An 18,559-nucleotide genomic window follows, 5' to 3' on the forward strand; every position below is an offset into this window, starting at 1 on the left:
TTTCCGACCTACGACTCGACTACCCAGTCATTCCGAGTCATTTCAGTTCAGGTTCCGACCTGCGACTCAACGATCCAGTCATTTCAAGTCATTCCAATTCAATTCCGACCTACGATTTGACGACCCCGTCGTCCCGAATCGTCCCAGCACTGTTTCCGACCCGCGACCCCTCGATCCAGTCATGCCGAGTCGCTCGGACCTATGGTTTCCCTGTCCAAACACACGAGGACGCCCTCCGTCCCCGAAACTCTAAAAACCAAGGCGGCAAATCTCCGCCTGGGGGGGGGGGGGGGGAAGTGATAGGGGAATCACCACAAAAGTCAACAGGGATGTGGACCATGACGCCAGCCATCCCATGATGGGACAGCAGAAAAGACCCCCCTCAGGGAGTAATGGCGAACGCGACACGCCACGACGCCCTCCGCGCGCAGGCCGCACCCTGTCCGAGTGAGCGGGCATTAATGTTGACTCGACGCCTCCAACGTCACCCCCTCAGCCAGCGACTCCCTCATCCACACCCAGCGCGTTCACCCAAACGCAGAGGGCGACGATCGATGCCCCCCATGCCCTGCGACCGGATGATCCACACGCCACCCTAATGGCAACATCAAATCTAGTCAGAGGCACGACTCCGCTCTGACAAGCAGGAACATCAGGTAACATCAGACCAAAAATATAAAAGAGTCCAGGGCCCAAAAGGATGGAAGGAGGAAAAAACCCCCTTCTCGCCCACTAACAAGACCGTCGGAGGGGTCGGGCCCAGAGGACGGCCCGACCTTTGTGCAGGTACACAACGACCACGTTACCCGGGGACTGCAACTGGCTACCTCGGAGGATCACCCGCGGATCGGCCGGCTGTGATCACTCACCCCGAAGACACCAGGAGGCTCTACCCGCGATCTTCGGCATCCGGACCCCTGAACTAAGCCGTAACGTCCCGAGGTCACGGCTTAAACAGGTGCAGACCGCATCAAGTGATTCTTAAATTAGGTCAAGAATTAAGTTTAAGAATAAAATTATTATTTGGGCATGATAACCATGCTAGCGTAGCATGAGCTTCTCGGCCGGCATTCTTAAACCACGTTGCTCTCTCTCTCTCTCTCTCTCTCTCTCCACCAGCCAGCCCTGGCGACGAACCCGAGCGCTGCATGCGGCGAAGTCTTACCCCCCATGTCTGTCGCCTCCATTCGCCAGCCCCAGTGGACTTCGCACCGCCGCCTCCTCGAGCAGAAGGTCGCCGAGCTCCACCGGTGCTCCGATCACCACCACCTGCGGCAAATCCAAGCTCAAATCCTCAAGGCTGACCTCCACCGGGACCCCTTTGTCGCTCCCAAGCTCATTTCTGCTTACTCCCTCTGCCGCCAGATCCTCCCCGCCGTCGCTGTCTTCCGCCAGGTCCCTCATCCCAACACCCATCTCTTCAACGTCCTCATCCGCGCTTTCGCCGACAACTCTCAGTCCTCCCGGGCCTTCACCACCTTTGCCCAGATGCAGAAATGCGACGCGTTTCCCGATAAGTTCACGTACTCGTTCCTACTCCGGGCCTGCTCTGGTCCTTCCGCCTTCGCCCGCGTCCAGATGATCCACTCCCATGTCCTAAAGCTAGGAATTTTATCGGATATCTTCGTCCCTAATGCGCTCATCGATTCATATGCCAAGGCTGCCGTTGCCGCCATCGCCGACGCTAAGAAGGTCTTTGATGGAATGCCACAGAGAGATGTTGTGTCGTGGAATTCAATCCTCTCTGGCTTGCTGAGAGCTGGAGAGCTGAAGGAGGCACGTCAGCTTTTCGATGATATGCCTGAGAGGGACATTATCAGTTGGAACACTTTGCTGGATGGGCTTGCTAAGGCTGGCGAGATGGATCATGTTTTCAACTTGTTTAATAGAATGCCGGAGAGAAATGTTGTGTCGTGGTCGACGGTGGTGTCAGGATATTGCAAGGCAGGAGACTTGGACATGGCGAGGATGCTGTTTGATAGGATGCCAGTCAAGAACTTGGTCACTTGGACAATAATGATATCTGGTTATGCTGAAAAGGGACTGTCGAAAGAGGCTTCTGTTTTGATTGATCAGATGGAAGAAGCAAGATTGGAGCCTGATGTTGCTGCAACCGTGAGTATATTGTCTGCTTGCGCTGAGTCCGGCTTGCTAGGTATCGGTCAACGGATCCATTCCTATGTAAAAAGAAGCAAATTGAGGTTTGCCACCCATGTGTGCAATGCGCTGATCGATATGTACTCGAAATGTGGGTGTCTTGACAAGGCATGGAATGTCTTTAAAGGAATGGTCGAGCGAGATACGGTTTCCTGGAATTCTATAATTCAAGGGTTAGCCATGCATGGGCATGGAGAGATGGCTCTTGCTCTCTTTGTTCGGATGAGGAGAGAAGGCATCATGCCTGATGGTGTGACATTTATCGGTGTTCTATGTGCTTGTACACACATGGGACTCGTCGAAGAGGCTCGTTGTCACTTTTACAGTATGGAAAGAGACTATGGCATTGTCCCTGAGATAGAGCACTATGGTTGTTTGATCGATATCTTAGGACGTGGAGGACTTCTAAAGGAGGCATTTGACCTTGCAAAGGCCATGCCTTTAGAGCCCAATGCAATCATATGGGGCAGCCTTTTAGGTGCATGCAGAGTGCATAACAATGTAGATCTTGCTGAAGAGGTAGTCGATCAGTTGACAAAATTGGAAATTTCAGATGCTGGGAATTATGCCATTTTGTCAAATATTTATGCAGCTGCCAGGCATTGGGAAGGTGTGGCAAAGGCTAGGATTCAGATGAAAGGTACAGGGCAGCAGAAGCCAGCAGGGTCCAGTTGGATTGAGCTTGATGATATGGTTCATGAGTTTACGGTTGGGGATAGAAAGCACCCAAAATCTACTAGAATTTTTGAGATGCTTGATAAGTTAAGCCATCATATCAAGCAAGTTGGCTATGTTCCGAAGGTAGCTTGCTTGTATAACGCCTAAGGCAATGAACACTAAAGGTACTGATTTCTCTCTTCTTCCTGCAAGAAAAAATTGCAGCATATCAGAATTTCAAAGCATTGGGATTTCAGAAGAAATGGTTGTCTTTCAGTTACTTGCCTTCGAAACAGCAGAAATTTATTACAATTATTGGCTTCCAATGGCTTCCAGTGGCTTCCAGTGGACAATGCTGTTGATAGATTAAGCAATCAAGACAAAAATCTAATTATGCTGTACCGGAAGCTATATTCTGTATAGAGATCAAAGAGATAGCATGCCCTCCAAGGGGGCCAAAAAAAGTTTGAACATTATGGCTTTGCTGATGCAGCTCCCTATCTAAAAGCAAAAAAGTGATAAATTATGAAAAGCAGCATAATGTAAGCTCTTTTCCAGGTGTTCAAGCGGAACATAATAAACCATTAGCCACTGGAGATCATTAAGAACAGTCTCAATCTTGCCCATGAAGAGTCAATCTGTGAGGATCAATATGGCAACCAAACTTCTATGAGCCTTGCATACTCTTTGATGATATTTGGGAAGACTACAAGTAATATCAAATATCTATGGCTCCGGACCTATTGACCTACATGCCTTGTTAGGTCATTGCTTGAAATTTGCTTGTTTTTTTGCATATCGGCTGCAATGACCTAACAAATGTTAGATGTTTTTGTATAGAAGTGGCTGCTGTTGTCTAGCAAATTCAATGGCTCCTTTATCAAAGACATGGTCTTTGATATTCTTGGAGAATATTTTGTTTGTTATGTAACAATTTTTGTTGTTGCGTGTTACACATTAGAAAAAGGAAGTTTAAGGGCATATACTGCTTCATTATGCTTCACGCAAATAGAAATGCATGATTTTCATGGTGAGTTCTACGGTACTCCAAGAGATGCATGGTCACTCTGACAATTGTATGTGGTCTTCTAGAGATGCATATGGTACTTGTATTATAGCGTGTTTTCCCACATTAGATTTCGTTTGCCTGTCCTTGGATGTACATTTCGTTGCCATTAGTAGTGTGCTTTCATATTAAGCTGACTGTTCCACAAGCTTTTGGGTGTATGACAAATTTGAGATTATATGTGAAGGTTTCCCATGAAAGCAAGGAAGTAGTTCATGATCCTAGCTGGTTCGCTCTGCAGGTTGATGAATCACGATGGCCGAACATTGAAATCTAAATGAATATGATTTATGATAAGCAGAAAGGTTAGCTTAGAGAAATTTAATGTTTATACTGTTTGAAATTTCGTACCGTACCGGAGTTTCGACGATCTCTCGGTACGGTACGGAACGGTATACCGCTCGATATACCGAGTGATATATGTATATATATATATATTATATTTATTTTTTTGTTTTTTTATTGGCCGACGTCGCATCGCCTCGGCGACGTCGCCTTTTCCTTCCCCACACGGGGCGACGTCGCCGAGGCGACGTTTATTTAAAATATATATATATATATATATATATATATATATATATATATATATAGCGACGTCGCCGAAAAAGGCGACGTCGCCGAAAAAGGCGACGTCATGTCGCCTCGGCGACGTCGCCGAGAAAGGCGCTGCGTCGCCTCGGCAACGTCGCCGAGAAAGGCGCTGCGTCGCCTCGGCGACGTCGCCGAGAAAGGCAACGTCGTGTCGCCTCGGTGACATTGCCGAGGCGACGCGACGTCGCTTCGATTTTATTTAAATTATTAATATATATATATATATATATATAATTTTATTATTATTATTCGTTCCGCCCGGTAACGGGCGGTCCGCGTACCGGTCACCTATCGGACCGGTACGTACCGCCCGTACCGGGCGGTATGATTCGGTATGTTTATAGCTTATGATATATAATCATTTTGTTATAGAATATTTGTGCGCTTTTATATGATCAGATTTAGATAAGAAAATTCTTGGCTTGCGGGTTCCGGACTAACTCATCAAGTGGTGATGGCAGGCGATTGGAGATGGAAGAAGGCAGCAGGAGCCCCACGAGTGACTCCCTCAAGTGGCAAAGTATTCCTGGCCCGACATTAAACAGGTAGGAAAGGTGAGCTATCTTCTTCTTCTCGTCAAGCTTTTCCTTTTCCTCTTTCTTGGGGGGCTATTTGAGTTTTCGATTTGTTTATTCTGAGTTCAGAGTTGCTTTAATCGAATTCTGGATGAAGTTGGGTATCTATATAATTAGCTGAGTTTGCACAATTTACTTGTAATTTTTAATGTGATTTGGGAATGAAACTACTTGAATTTTTTGGAATATTATCCAACTCGATTTATATTGGATTAAATATTTTTAATTGGATTTCAGATAAATTGAATAGGTATAAGATAAATTTAGGATATCACTATTTGTAATCCTTATTTTACTATTTATAATCCTAATTTATTTTTTAAAATATTTCTAATTTTTTTTAAAAAAATTATTAGATATAATCTTAAATTCAAAAAAACGGCTGACGACTAGTAGTTTCGTGTTACTATTGGACCACCATTGTGCGTCCTACCTGCCTTGTGAGTGGTGGCTGGTATGGCCCCACATGTGGAGGATCTCACGTGGGCGTATAATGGCTTTAAAGAAAATATTTTCTCGTACAAAATATGAGTAACAGCCTTCATCGTTCCTCTCCGTGTTGACCGTCCACGTGTGATGTCCAATAATCCCACGGCTATTGTGACTAGCAGGCGACAACATTTTAGAGGGATTTATGGCAAGAAAGAAACCTCCATCCCTGGGGATCCTGTTACTCATCGTCTGCCACAGCAACCAGGTACGAAACCCTTGATTACATTTCACGGTCCTCTTGCCTCGCTCTCATCGTCTTCTCGGATCGTGTTCTGATCGCTGTTTCTGTGTTCCTTTGAATCAGTGATCATGTCGGATGAAGAACATCATTTCGAGTCCAAGGCCGATGCTGGGGCGTCCAAGACCTACCCCCAACAGGCCGGGACGATCCGTAAGAACGGATACATCGTCATCAAAGGGAGGGCCTGCAAGGTTTCTTGTTCACCAGTTTGATCTCTGATTTTCTTTCTTTTTTTATGTATACCATGAAATCTAGGTTTCTTGTCTTTGTTAGTTTTTCTTGCATTCCTTGAAAGTCATGTTTTCTCGTATCTTTTTGCACTTGTTTTGTGTTTGATTTGTCCGGTATATTCGTCTGATTATTCGTCATCTTTATGATCAATGCAGATGTTTTGGTGTACCTTTATCTGCTTCATGTCGTTATACGTTTCTTGGTTAATTAGGATTTTGATCTTGCTGCTACATATTGATGAGTTTGGTTCATTTCTTATAGTCATGTGCCTACCGATTGCTGCTAGTAGATGATTGATGGAGATCTCATATATAGCCGCTAAGAATAGTAAGAATTTCGGTTATGCGATCTGATATCTCGGTACGGTACGGAACGGTATACCGAGCGATATACCGAGCGATATATGTATATATATATATAATATTTTATTTTTTTATTGGCCGACGTCGCATCGCCTCGGCGACGTCGCCTTTTCCTTCCCCACACGGGGCGACGTCGCCGAGGCGACATTTATTTAAATTATATATATATATATATATATATATATATATAGCGACGTCGCCGAAAAAGGCGCTGCGTCGCTTCGGCGACGTCGCCGAGAAAGGCGACGTCGTGTCGCCTCGGTGACATCGCCGAGGCGACGCGACGTCGCCTCGATTTTATTTAAATTATTAATATATATATATATATATATATATATAATATTATTTTATTATTATTATTCGTTCCGTCCGGTAACGGGCGGTCCGCGTACCGATATACCATCGAACCGGTACGTACCGCTCGTACCGGGCGGTACGGGTCGGTATGGCAATCCTATTTACTAGTAAATACTATCTACTAGTTCCGAATGCAACTGGTGGAAAAACTTTTTTTGTATATGCAGAAACTTATGTAGGGTACCTCGTTTCATGTTATGTCTTTATGATTAACGCTGTCCTTAAGCTTCAAAATGGATGTGTGAAGAAACTCGGAAATTAATTTGTCTTCTGCTTAATAGACAAGAAAAGAACATAGCCACAAGCTGGAACTTTTATTTTTACAGTTGCCAACTTTCATTTGATATTTTAGATAGCAGCAAGTTGTGGTTTGGATTCTTGATTTTCAGAAATGGTATGCGACCCTCATTCTTGATTATTGGAATATCCGTTTTGTTCTTGCCGTGCTGATTGATGTTCACATTTTATACTGTTAGGTTCAAATGTTTTTCTTTGGATTTTCTGGAAGCCTACATCCTTTAAGAATTATTTTGCTCTAAATATCATCTTTGTAGCAATCTAAAATGCACATCATGTATACGATTTATGGCTTTATAATGGTGCACCTGTATTATTCTTATGATTGTACTATGTTTTGTTTTCACATTATCTTTTAGGTTGTTGAAGTTTCAACATCCAAGACTGGGAAACATGGCCATGCAAAATGTCACTTTGTTGGCATAGACATCTTTAACACAAAGAAGCTTGAGGATATTGTGCCATCTTCTCACAACTGTGATGTTCGTTCTCCATTATTTTATTTTGAAAAGTTCTACTTCGATTTGTAATGTATATTTGAATATTTTTTGGTTTATCTGCAGGTTCCTCATCTTACTCGAACTGATTATCAGCTCATTGACATATCTGAAGATGGTTTTGTATGTTTTGATGATTTATACGATGTTTCTCTCAGTTGATTGATGGGTTTTGCAATTAACATTTAATTGACATTTGGTTGCACATTGTAGGTGAGCCTTCTGACTGAAAATGGCAACACGAAAGATGATCTGAGACTTCCAACTGATGAAACTTTGCTAGCTCAGGTTTGTCATGAAGATTTTTATTTCTGCCAATTCTTTTACCTTACAAAACCTGAAGAAATTTGGGCTATAAATGTGCTTGAACTGCATTTCTGTTTTAAAGAGAGTGAAGGTTTGAGGAAGAAGTAGCAAATGGTTTTAACAGAAATCAAATTGTGTTCTAGAGACAATCATTTGACGGCGGAGATATTAAGTTAATTGTTATTCATAATGTTAATTGTGTATATCATATGACATTACATTGAGTTAAACTTCAATCATTATGTTAATCGTGTATATCAATGACATGATTAAGTGCATGCTTGGTGATACCATGAATATCATAAGAGTCAAAATCTGTCGTAGAGGAAGTCTCTCACTAGGACTGCCTGATGTGTGAGGCTCCTGCTAATGTGTAGCTTATAATAAATCATTTTCAGGTGGTGCCAATTAGGAGAAGTTTTGTCAGATAAATTGTGCTGTATTATAGTCTACATAAATATCTCTGTAATTCTTTTTGTTATAAATTCAATAGAAATGTCATTCTTTATTATGGGGAATGATGCTTTGTTTATTACTGATCCATTTTCATAATAAGCGCTCTCAAAATATGGTATAAATCTCTTCATGGTATTTGGTGAAGAACTGGACCTTCTACATTGTTTTGGATTTTTTTCATGCTCCATTTGTACTACAAACACCATGTTGATAATTAGAGATTTATTCCTGCATGGGAGTTACAGAAATTCTCTGTGCTATTTGATTTGCTAATGATGATGGGTTTCATCTATTTTTGTTTTCTTCATGATGTTTGCATTGCAGCAAGGCTCTCTTTATATTCTTCTGCTGACTTTTTGGTCTGTGCATGCCTGTTAAAATATTTATGCTGGAAAATATGCTGTTTATGATCAGATATTTGACCAATCTAGTTTTTATCTCAACTTCTTTAGGTCTGTGATTGATGAAATTGAACTTGTTCTCAGGGGATTCTACAAGACTCCAAAAATAAACTTAATTTCTAGATATAATCAAGCAGGTTTTATTTTGAGACAACTGGGATACAATAAATGCTGGACTGGGTTCTTTATTTGAAAAAAAATTATTAAGCTGTCATCAATTTTATAGTTCACTGATCTCTTGGCTTATTGAGCTTTTAAAGATATTGTAGCTTTTGGCTTATTAGTTCAAAATCCTATTACATTTACCATAATTTTGTACAACTTTTATATATCATCTTACTGCAAATTTCTTTATAGTTTAAGGATATACTTTGTGCTGCTGATGAGCCTTGTAAGTTCTTATTCTTGACATTTCATTTTCAAGCTCTATTTGAATGTACCATGGTGTTAGTTGTATTGGTTGAGCCAATTCTGGACTACCGATTATCTCGAACCAGAACCTGATTTGGGCCCAGATCCTACCATTTCGTTGTCACATAGGATTTGGATCAGATAAACTGTTCTCTTTGGTTTATCTTTGGTCTACCTTTGTCCAAAGTAGATCAATGTGATGAACACAACAAAATAAAGATTAGCTAGGAGGTTAACTAATACAAAATCAGTATGCTAGTCAACAAAAATTAGTTAGGAACCAAATGAAAATTTGCACGAAGCCTATAACTCTATGACCTAACTAGTTTATAGGGGAAAAAGGTTGAAGAACTTTGTAAGGAGATAAGCAAAAGAAAAAAAAAAAGGAAGAAGAAGATAGATGAAGAAGAACCATAAGAAAGAGATTCAGTGGTGATTTGCCCTAAATTCCTGATGGGTTCAATCTTTGTCCCATACCTAATCTTTAGGATCTTAAATCCAAGTTTCAATAGGTTTTGGTTGTGAGTTGGGTCCTTCTGATCGAGTGTCAATTCTCAGTTAACATGGTATGTATTAAGATTGTTAATTAGGACTAGAGTGGTCCAAAAGTGATTTTAATCGCTTTAGATTATAAAGCCGATCACATTTAGTAAAAATGTGTCTCAATTATGTGGATTCGCCAGACTGATACTTGCACAGTTAGTATGCGACTGTGCTTTGTTGCCTTTGAAATTTTCCCAAGGATTGATATTACCTTTTTTTTTACTTTTTATCATTTCTTCTTGTATAACCAGTATTTGATGTTGAATGTTAATGTGATACTGATCTTAGAGGTCTATTAGCTGTACAAGTTGTCTAACAGCTTCACTATGGCTAGCTTACATGCTTACGTCAGGCTGATATGAATATCAAGATTATATACGCTTGACCTAGGACCAACTTGTGTGTTAAGTTTTTTCTTTTGGGTCTCAGGACCTGACAGGTTTAATATGAGGTTTTTTTTGTTCTTCGTGCTTTCTTAGAAGGTTTGTTGTTTGCATTGAATGAGATTTATTTTTTCTGAAACCAAGCAAAGATAGTTTGATGTAGGCTTTCATAGCATTATTAGGTTTAATAATGTAAATTAACTTGGTTTTCATTAGTTGCTGCAAGATCGCATGTTTCTGTATGATTTAGAGCACATTTTTTTGTCCCTTGTCTTTTGTACATTTTCAGATGTAAACAGATAGTTTTTAAGAAATTAAAAATTCTGCTCAAATGTCCTGATTATTAGATAAATTTTATTTGTCATGCATCATGGTGCAGCCAAATGTTAAACCAATGTGACAGCCTAGAAACCTATATGGCAATTGTTGATGCATGTTATTTGTAATGTAAACCATTTTTAGTTGAAGCAGATTGTGTTCGAGTATATTCCTTCTTGGTTCTACGTCAACCTATTATTTATATGTTATCCTAAAGGAGGATTTCCATAAAGTTCGACAGATTGTTTATGTTGTGTCATTTGAATACACTGACAGATCAAAGATTGATTTGCGGAGGGGAAAGATCTGGTTGTCACTGTGATGTCTGTAATGGGTGAAGAACAGATCTGTGCTCTCAAGGACATTGGCCCCAAGTAGTTCTTGGCCTCACGAATCCAGGTTATCTTATTTAGTATGCAAGAGATTCTTTGGGACTCGAAAGAATGTTGGATGGTCACTCTTTGCTCATTTGGCCCTTATTTCAAGAGTAAAAAAGTTCTGCTTTGGTGCGTCGATTGGTAATTTATGTATTGGCTTAAAAATGATTTTCTTTTAACGAAGTTTTCTGAGGCGAGTGCTCGTAGAAATAATAATAATATTATTTTGATCTTATTATTTTCCTAAAGCTTGTCTTTTAACAGAACGTTGTGTCTCCATCTACTTTGCCTCGGCAGTAAACTTGGCGATTTGAAGTCCTTAGTGGGCTGCTGCCTTGCTTTAATATCTGTGCCCTAGATGTAGCCAGGGTTTGGCTAAGTCTGACAACGGTGTTTCAGTTACTGATATTGATTGATTATCGACATTAATATCAGATTAGATCGATATTTAAATTCTTGGATTGAGTTCGATCAGTATTTCAGCTTTATGGTTGCACAAAATCATCCTCATGCGCGTACTGTTGTCGTGATAGGATAAAATTTCCACATCACCCACCCGTCTGGGGCTTACGTGGGGTGCTTTTGTTAGACTATATGGGTGACCCGTCCAGCGAGAAGCGACGTACCTGCAAGAATTACCTGGGTGATTCAGTCGGGCTCGAGTCATCCCGTTACTCGTGTGACCCACCTGTGGGGTGGGTCACTGGCTGTAACCGGTCACGAGCTACGTCATTTTTATTTTGACGTATAAAAAGAAGAACCCAAATCCGGTGAGCCACGAGGTGTGTCGAAGCGCGACCAAAATGGTGCTTTGGGCCATGCTGTTGACGACCTTAACCTCTTCCCTTCTGTCCCTATTGCTCTTCTCCGCCGCCGCAGCGGTGATCTTGGGAAGACGAGGGAGGCGGAGGGCGGCGGGTTTCTTCCATCCCTACACCAATGACGTCGGCGGCGGGGAGAGGGTCCTGTGGTGCGCCGTCAAGGCCGTGCAGGAGGAGAACCCCGATCTCGACTGCGCCGTCTTCACTGGTGACGACGCCTCCCCTCAGAGCTTGTCCGCCCGCGCCCTCGATCGGTTCGGTGTCAAGCTGCTTCGCCCCCCTCAGGTAGCCCCTGTTCCCTCTTTAGTTTATGCTGAATTTGGCATACGAATCAAAATCTGGTGCTTTTCTTTCAATCCAATCCCTTTGGTTTACGTTTCCAGATCCAACACCTTTGGTTCGCGTTGGATCATGCTATGGTTGGGGTTGTCCCTTTTGTTGGTTTTGCAGAGATATATATCGATTTCGAGTGTCGCGATTGGACTCTTGTTGAAGTATGAATAGTTTAAAAGAGATTTTAGGGTTTTCTTAATAAGCCTGATGAAAGTCTTTTAAAGTATATATTTGAGAACCATTCGCATAAATGACAGCATGACTTTCCATGGCGACAAGGACCTTTGTGCCGGATGACTTCCCGAAGGTGTACCTTACGACACGCGTGGAGGAGCACAGTAACACCCTCGGAGGCGGCGGGTACCGGAAACGAAATAGGTCAGAGGTTTATTGCAGTTTGTAGCTCTGATCTCAGATTAGGTTTCTGTTCCTGTATTGATATCAACTTGGGCATTGGACGAGATAGGGCCGTAGAGATTCTCTTTTTCTCCTCACTCAAAAATGGCGCCTTGACAGTCTTGATTGGTTTGATTTGTTCAAATGGTGCGGAGAAAATTGACTCTACCAATTGTTGGTTGCAAGACCTAATTTTAGTTGCTTTCTGCTGATGATGTTCTTCAAGTGGATCGACGAAGATGTTATTTGTCAGGAACGATGAATTTAATCGTGCTTGAGTAGTCTTTTTAGTGTCTGAGCTATCATTCTATTAAGAATATATTTCTTGTCCAGATTAGTGTTGGCTATGAATTCAGCTAGAACTTTGGGATTATGTTGATAGCCCATGGCAAAGATTTGGTGGAACGCCCCACATTGGTGAGAGCCTCATGTGCTATACTCTTTGAAGGCAATGATGACTACTTTGCATTGCAGTCTTATCTTGGAAATAGGCTTTCCTTTGCCATTAGTACTCACACTAGTTTGGTCTACTTGTAACTTTGCTGGAGAAAACAAAATAACTCTTGAATCTATTTGTAGTTTCTTCATACTCCCTGATTAACTCATCTCACATTAATGTTTATCCATGGAATTGAGGAAATTTCCTATTGTTTAAGACACATGGGTGGTTTGGACACAAAGAAGAATGAGAGTGTAAATGGTTGCAGTGATAAAGTTCATCACAAACTTTACTTGGTGGAGACCTCGGAAAACTCTGTCCAAGTTTTGCATCTTATGACCTTCGGACTAAAGAGCAGATTTTTTTTTTTTTCTTCTTCTTTTAAGAGTATGTAGCAGAATGGTTGATCTAATTTTTCTGTTGTAGCAGGTCATAAAGTTGCTGGCCTTCAACTTTGCAGAAAGAAAGTTTCTTCTGTTGGGTGTCTTTCAAGAAGTCCTGACTCTTCCTTTCTCTTTTAATTTTGGCTACAATCAGTTCTGGGTCATGTTTATTGTTTCCCTTCAGTTTGCTGATTCAAGCACCAATAACTGTGCAGTGGAAAAATAAACCAGATATTATGTTTACTACTAATCTGGAGTAGGATTGGCTTGTCCATTCTCTTATACTACCCAACTGATGCATTTACAAACCAATCTTTCTCAAGAAGAAAATTCTGTTGATGTTGTTTACATAAACATGTAATTATACATATTCTTCACCTTGGCGAAGGGAGAAAACAAGGGTCAAACCGTTAAAGCAAGTACTTTGTAGAGTCCTGTGAGCACATAATAGCGGGCAGCGACCATTTATTTCTAACTGGAGATGAAGGATTTCCCATTGTCATCCCTATATTTACAGTCAAGTTCATGATTAGAGTATGAACTTTTTTAAAAATCTTAAATGGACTTGAAATATTAGATAGTGATGGATTTATTGCCTCAAATTTAAAAATCTTAAATCGCAATGCAGGAACTCTTATGATTATTGGATCAGCCCAAACTTAAAGCTCAAAGCCCACAAGCACCAATTTTAGATTTCAGTGGGAGGGGGATTACATCTCAGGGGCAGCAAGATCTTGACCAAGTTGCTGGATGTGTCTAAGGTACAAGCACAATCTGATCTTTTTCATCAGCACTATCTGTTTCATTTGTCTAATCTGAGACCTTTTTTTTTCCCCAATTCTGACATGATTATGTTTCTTAGATTCAATTCTGTCAGACTCAAGGTTAATCAAGGTTTGTCTTCGAAACTATACACCTTGTTCATATACTCTATATATTTCAAGGTAAATATAATTTCTTTTTTCCCCCCTCGGCAATGTCTATTTAATTTGTGCAAAAATGGATTATAATTCTATTGCATCAGGTGATGCTTTGTCCCCCTATCTACTCTTGAACAGCTCAGTTAAAAATTATGATTCAGTTGTGATCTGTGAATTGAAGCATCTATAATCGAAATGTTTTTGTAATCAGTTTGCATGTCTCATCTTATGGCAGGTTGAGTGTCTGCTTTCCTTGCGACTCACATGGGGGCTGGAATCATCTTTATTCTGTCAGAGCTATACAACTATAATTCCAAGCAAAAAAATGATGCCTTTATTCATGTATTGCACATAAATCCATGCTAACTAGATTTTTTTTTCCCTACATCTGCTGCTTCATGCATGATCACATGTTTATGATACACCGTAATCATGAATGAAGCAAAACAATAGCTAGGATGGCACTAAGGACTCAAATATACTACTCGGTGACAAGGGATTATATGATAATTACTCCAACATTTGTGGTTAAGTGCTGATAGAGTTGACTATTTATTTTACAGTATTAGAATGTTACAAAACTAATGCTTCTACTCAGTTTGGTGAGGTTTCAATTGTTGAGGTTGCAGGTTGGCACAAAGGCATCTTTCCAATGTGCGTGTGCAGCTTTTTTTTCTGCCATTGGTAGGTAGAGAAACCTTGTACAGGCAACCATTAGTTGTCATGGAGAAGGCCTTCCACAAAGAGGTTGTTTCTGTGACTTGAATCTTCATCATCTATACTGTTCTTTGAAATGCTAAAACCTTGCTCCTGGATTTTTCTATGATCAGGTCAAAGAAAGCAATAAGTCTGCTTACATCTCTGCAGCTGTCATGATCGAGTAGAAGTCACGCCTAACACAACATTGTCCTAAAGCCTAGAGTCTGAGGTTGTGAGAACTCCCATTCTCATCCAACACCCTCCTAACTTTTTCTTGTTTTCTTGTATGAGATGTTCTTATTGGCTCTTGAGAAGGTCAATGGCTGCACCAGAAACACACCCAACTCATGACGAATTCAACAAACGTATTGTGTCTCCATCTGCTTTGCCTCGGCAGTAAACTTGGCGATTTGAAGTCCTTAGTGGGCTGCTGCCTTGCTTTAATATCTGTGCCCTAGATGTAGCCAGGGTTTGGCTAAGTCTGACAACGGCGTTTCAGTTACTGATATTGATTGATTATCGACATTAATATCAGATTAGATCGATATTTAAATTCTTGGATTGAGTTCGATCAGTATTTCAGCTTTATGGTTGCACAAAATCATCCTCATGCGCGTACTGTTGTCGTGATAGGATAAAATTTCCACATCACCCACCCGTCTGGGGTTTATGTGAGGTGATTCTGTTAGACTATATGGGTGACCCGTCCAGCGAGAAGCGACGTACCTGCAAGAATTACCTGAGTGATTCAGTCGGGCTCGAGTCGTCCCGTTACTCGTGTGACCCACCTGTGGGGTGGGTCACTGGCTGTAACCGGTCACGAGCTACGTCATTTTTATTTTGACGTATAAAAAGAAGAACCCAAATCCGGTGAGCCACGAGGTGTGTCGAAGCGCGACCAAAATGGCTCTTTGGGTCTTGTTGTTGACGACCTCAACCTCTTCCCTTCTGTCCCTATTGCTCTTCTCCGCCGCCGCAGCGGTGATCTTGGGAAGACGGGGGAGGCGGAGGGCGGCGGGTTTCTTCCATCCCTACACCAATGACGTCGGCGGCGGGGAGAGGGTCCTGTGGTGCGCCGTCAAGGCCGTGCAGGAGGAGAACCCCGATCTCGACTGCGCCGTCTTCACTGGTGACGACGCCTCCTCTCAGAGCCTGTCCGCCCGCACCCTCGATCGGTTCGATGTCAAGCTGCTTCGCCCCCCTCAGGTAGCCCCTGTTCCCTCTTTAGTTTATGCTGAATTTGGCATACGAATCAAAATCTGGTGCTTTTCTTTCAATCCAATCCCTTTGGTTTACGTTTTCAGATCCAACACCTTTGGTTCGCGTTGGATCATGCTATGGTTGGGGTTGTCCCTTTTGTTGGTTTTGCAGAGATATATATCGATTTCGAGTGTCGCGATTGGACTCTTGTTGAAGTATGAATAGTTTAAAAGAGATTTTAGGGTTTTCTTAATGAGCCTGATGAAAGTCTTTTAAAGTATATATTTGAGAACCATTCGCATAAATGACAGCATGACTAGTATCTTATGTTGTGAAATTGGTCAGGATGTTGTGCTGCTTAGTGCTTTTACTTTCGAGCAATGAAATTAAAAAATATAGTGAATTCATAGTAGTTGTTGTCGTTACATAAGTTGCTTTTCAAGTGCTTAAAATTCCTGGTCTAAATTTCATATGAAGGAAAGGTCAATTCTGTGTAACTTTAGCTGGTTTTTGTTTTTCTCATTAAAGGTTAATTACATCTTTTTTATTAAAGCCCCAATCTGCACTTTTAGGTTGTCCGTTTGTATAGAAGGAAGTGGATTGAAGAACACACATATCCTCATTTTACTATGATTGGACAAAGTCTTGGTTCAGTGTATCTTTCATGGGAAGCACTCCGCAAATTCACGCCTCAGTTCTATTTTGATACTAGTGGCTATGCTTTTACATACCCGCTTGCTCGGATTTTTGGTGTAAAGTTATTTGCTATACTCATTATCCAACCATCAGTCGGTGACCCACCCTACAGGTGGGTCACACGAGTAACAGGACGACTCGAGCCCGACTGAATCACCCAGGTACTTATTGCAGGTACGTCACTTCTCGTTGGACGGGTCACCCATATAGTGTAACAGAATCACCCCACGTAAACCCCAGACGGGTGGGTGATGTGGAAATTTTATCCTATCACGACAACAGTACGAGCATGAGGATAATTTTGTGCAACCACAAAGCTGCAATACTGATCGAACTCAATCCAAGAATTTAAATATCGATCTGATCTGATATTAATGTTGATAATCAATCAATATCAGTAACTGAAACGCCGTTGTCAGACTCAGCCAAACCCTGGCTACATCTAGGGCACAGATATTAAAGCAAGGCAGCAGCCCACTAGGGACTTCAAATCGCCAAGTTTACTGCCGAGGCAAAGCAGACGTCACAAAGCATATGGAGACACAAAAACGTTCTGTTAAAAGACAAGCTCTAGGAAAATAATAATATTATTATTTCTACAAGCACTCGCCTCAGAAAACTTCGTTAAAAGAAAATCATTTTTAAGCCAATACATAAATTACCAATCGACGCACCAAAGCAGGACTTTTTTACTCTTGGAATACGGGCCAAATGAACAAAGAGTGACCATCCAACATTCTTTCGAGTCCCAAAGAATCTCTTGCATACTAAATAAGATAACCTGGATTCGTGAGGCCAAGAACTACTTGGGGCCAATGTCCTTGATTGCACAGATCTGTTCTTCACCCATAGCAAACATCATAGTGACAACCAGATCTTTCCCCTCCGCAAATCCATCTTTGATCTGTCAGTGTATTCAAATGGCACAACATAAACAATCTGTCGAACGTTATGGAAATCCTCCTTTAGGATAACATATAAATAATTGGTTGTCCCTTTTATTTGTTTTGCAGAGATACTAGTTATGCTGTCATTTATACGGATGGTTCTCAAATATATACTTTAAAAGACTTGAATCAGGCTGATTAAGAAAGCCCTAAAATCTATTTTAAACTATTCATACTTCAACAAGAGTCCAATCGCGACACTCGAAATCGATATATATCTTTGCAAAACCAATAAAAGGGCCAACCCCATCCATAGCATGATCCAACGCGAACCAAAGGTCTTGGATCTGGAAACGTAAACCAAAGGTATTGGATTGAAAGAAAAGCACCAGATTTTGATTCGTATGCCAAATTCAGCATAACCTAAAGAGGGAACAGGGGCTACCTGAGGGGGGCGAAGCAGCTTGACACCGAACCGATCGAGGGCGCGGGCGGACAGGCTCTGAGGGGAGGCGTCGTCACCAGTGAAGACGGCGCAGTCGAGATCGGGGTTCTCCTCCTGCACGGCCTTGACAGCGCACCACAGGACCCTCTCCCCGCCGCCGACGTCATTGGTGTAGGGATGGAAGAAACCCGCCTCCCCCGTCTTCCCGAGATCACCGCTGCGGCGGCGGAGAAGAGCAATAGGGACAGAAGGGAAGAGGTTAAGGTCGTGAACAACAAGGCCCAAAGCGCCATTTTGGTTGCGCTTCGACACACCTCGCGGCTCACCGGATTTGGGTTCTTCTTTCTATACGTCAAAATAAAAATGACGTAGCTCGTGACCGGTTACAGCCGGTGACCCACCCCACAGGTGGGTCACACGAGTAACGGGACGACTCGAGCCCGACTGAATCACCCAGGTAATTCTTGCAGGTACGTCGCTTCTCGCTGGACGGGTCACCCATATAGTCTAACAGAATCACCCCACGTAAACCCCAGACGGGTGGGTGATGTGGAAATTTTATCCTATCACGACAACAGTACGCGCATGAGGATGATTTTGTGCAACCACAAAGTTGAAATAC

At 41.9% G+C, this 18,559-nt stretch overlaps 1 protein-coding gene across 10 annotated transcripts; it reads left to right on the plus strand.

Moving 5' to 3' along the window:
* The first annotated feature begins 310 nt into the window (after positions 1-310).
* On the plus strand, positions 311-18,388 carry LOC103987520 (eukaryotic translation initiation factor 5A-3). 10 transcript variants are annotated; one of them, XR_010487638.1, is made up of 12 exons: positions 2,979-4,185; positions 4,933-5,016; positions 5,658-5,743; positions 5,843-5,970; positions 7,386-7,508; positions 7,590-7,646; positions 7,737-7,811; positions 13,719-13,851; positions 13,953-13,984; positions 14,246-14,352; positions 14,640-14,757; positions 14,841-15,250. XR_010487638.1 is itself a non-coding variant. In XM_065112286.1 (8 exons), the coding sequence occupies exons 4-8, from the start codon at positions 5,848-5,850 to the stop codon at positions 16,755-16,757; spliced, it is 654 nt and encodes a 217-aa protein (XP_064968358.1). In that variant the 5' UTR covers positions 2,979-4,185; positions 4,933-5,025; positions 5,658-5,743; positions 5,843-5,847; the 3' UTR covers positions 16,758-18,388. The 10 variants fall into 10 exon arrangements, 4 of the variants coding, with proteins under 4 accessions (XP_064968354.1, XP_064968358.1, XP_064968357.1 ...); XR_010487637.1 differs by having other exon boundaries at positions 14,246-14,757; positions 14,841-15,251; XM_065112286.1 differs by lacking the exons at positions 13,719-13,851; positions 13,953-13,984; positions 14,246-14,352; positions 14,640-14,757; positions 14,841-15,250 and adding an exon at positions 16,482-18,388 and having other exon boundaries at positions 4,933-5,025.
* The last annotated feature ends 171 nt before the right edge of the window (positions 18,389-18,559 follow it).

The sequence above is a fragment of the Musa acuminata genome, chromosome BXJ2-6, assembly GCF_036884655.1.
Source record: "Musa acuminata AAA Group cultivar baxijiao chromosome BXJ2-6, Cavendish_Baxijiao_AAA, whole genome shotgun sequence".
Classification (NCBI taxonomy): Eukaryota; Viridiplantae; Streptophyta; class Magnoliopsida; order Zingiberales; family Musaceae; genus Musa; species Musa acuminata.

What these genes read in the sequence shown, in the direction of transcription:
- LOC103987520 (XM_065112282.1), top strand. Translation starts at nt 1,171, where the DNA reads ATGTCTGTCGCCTCCATTCGCCAGCCCCAGTGGACTTCGCACCGCCGC.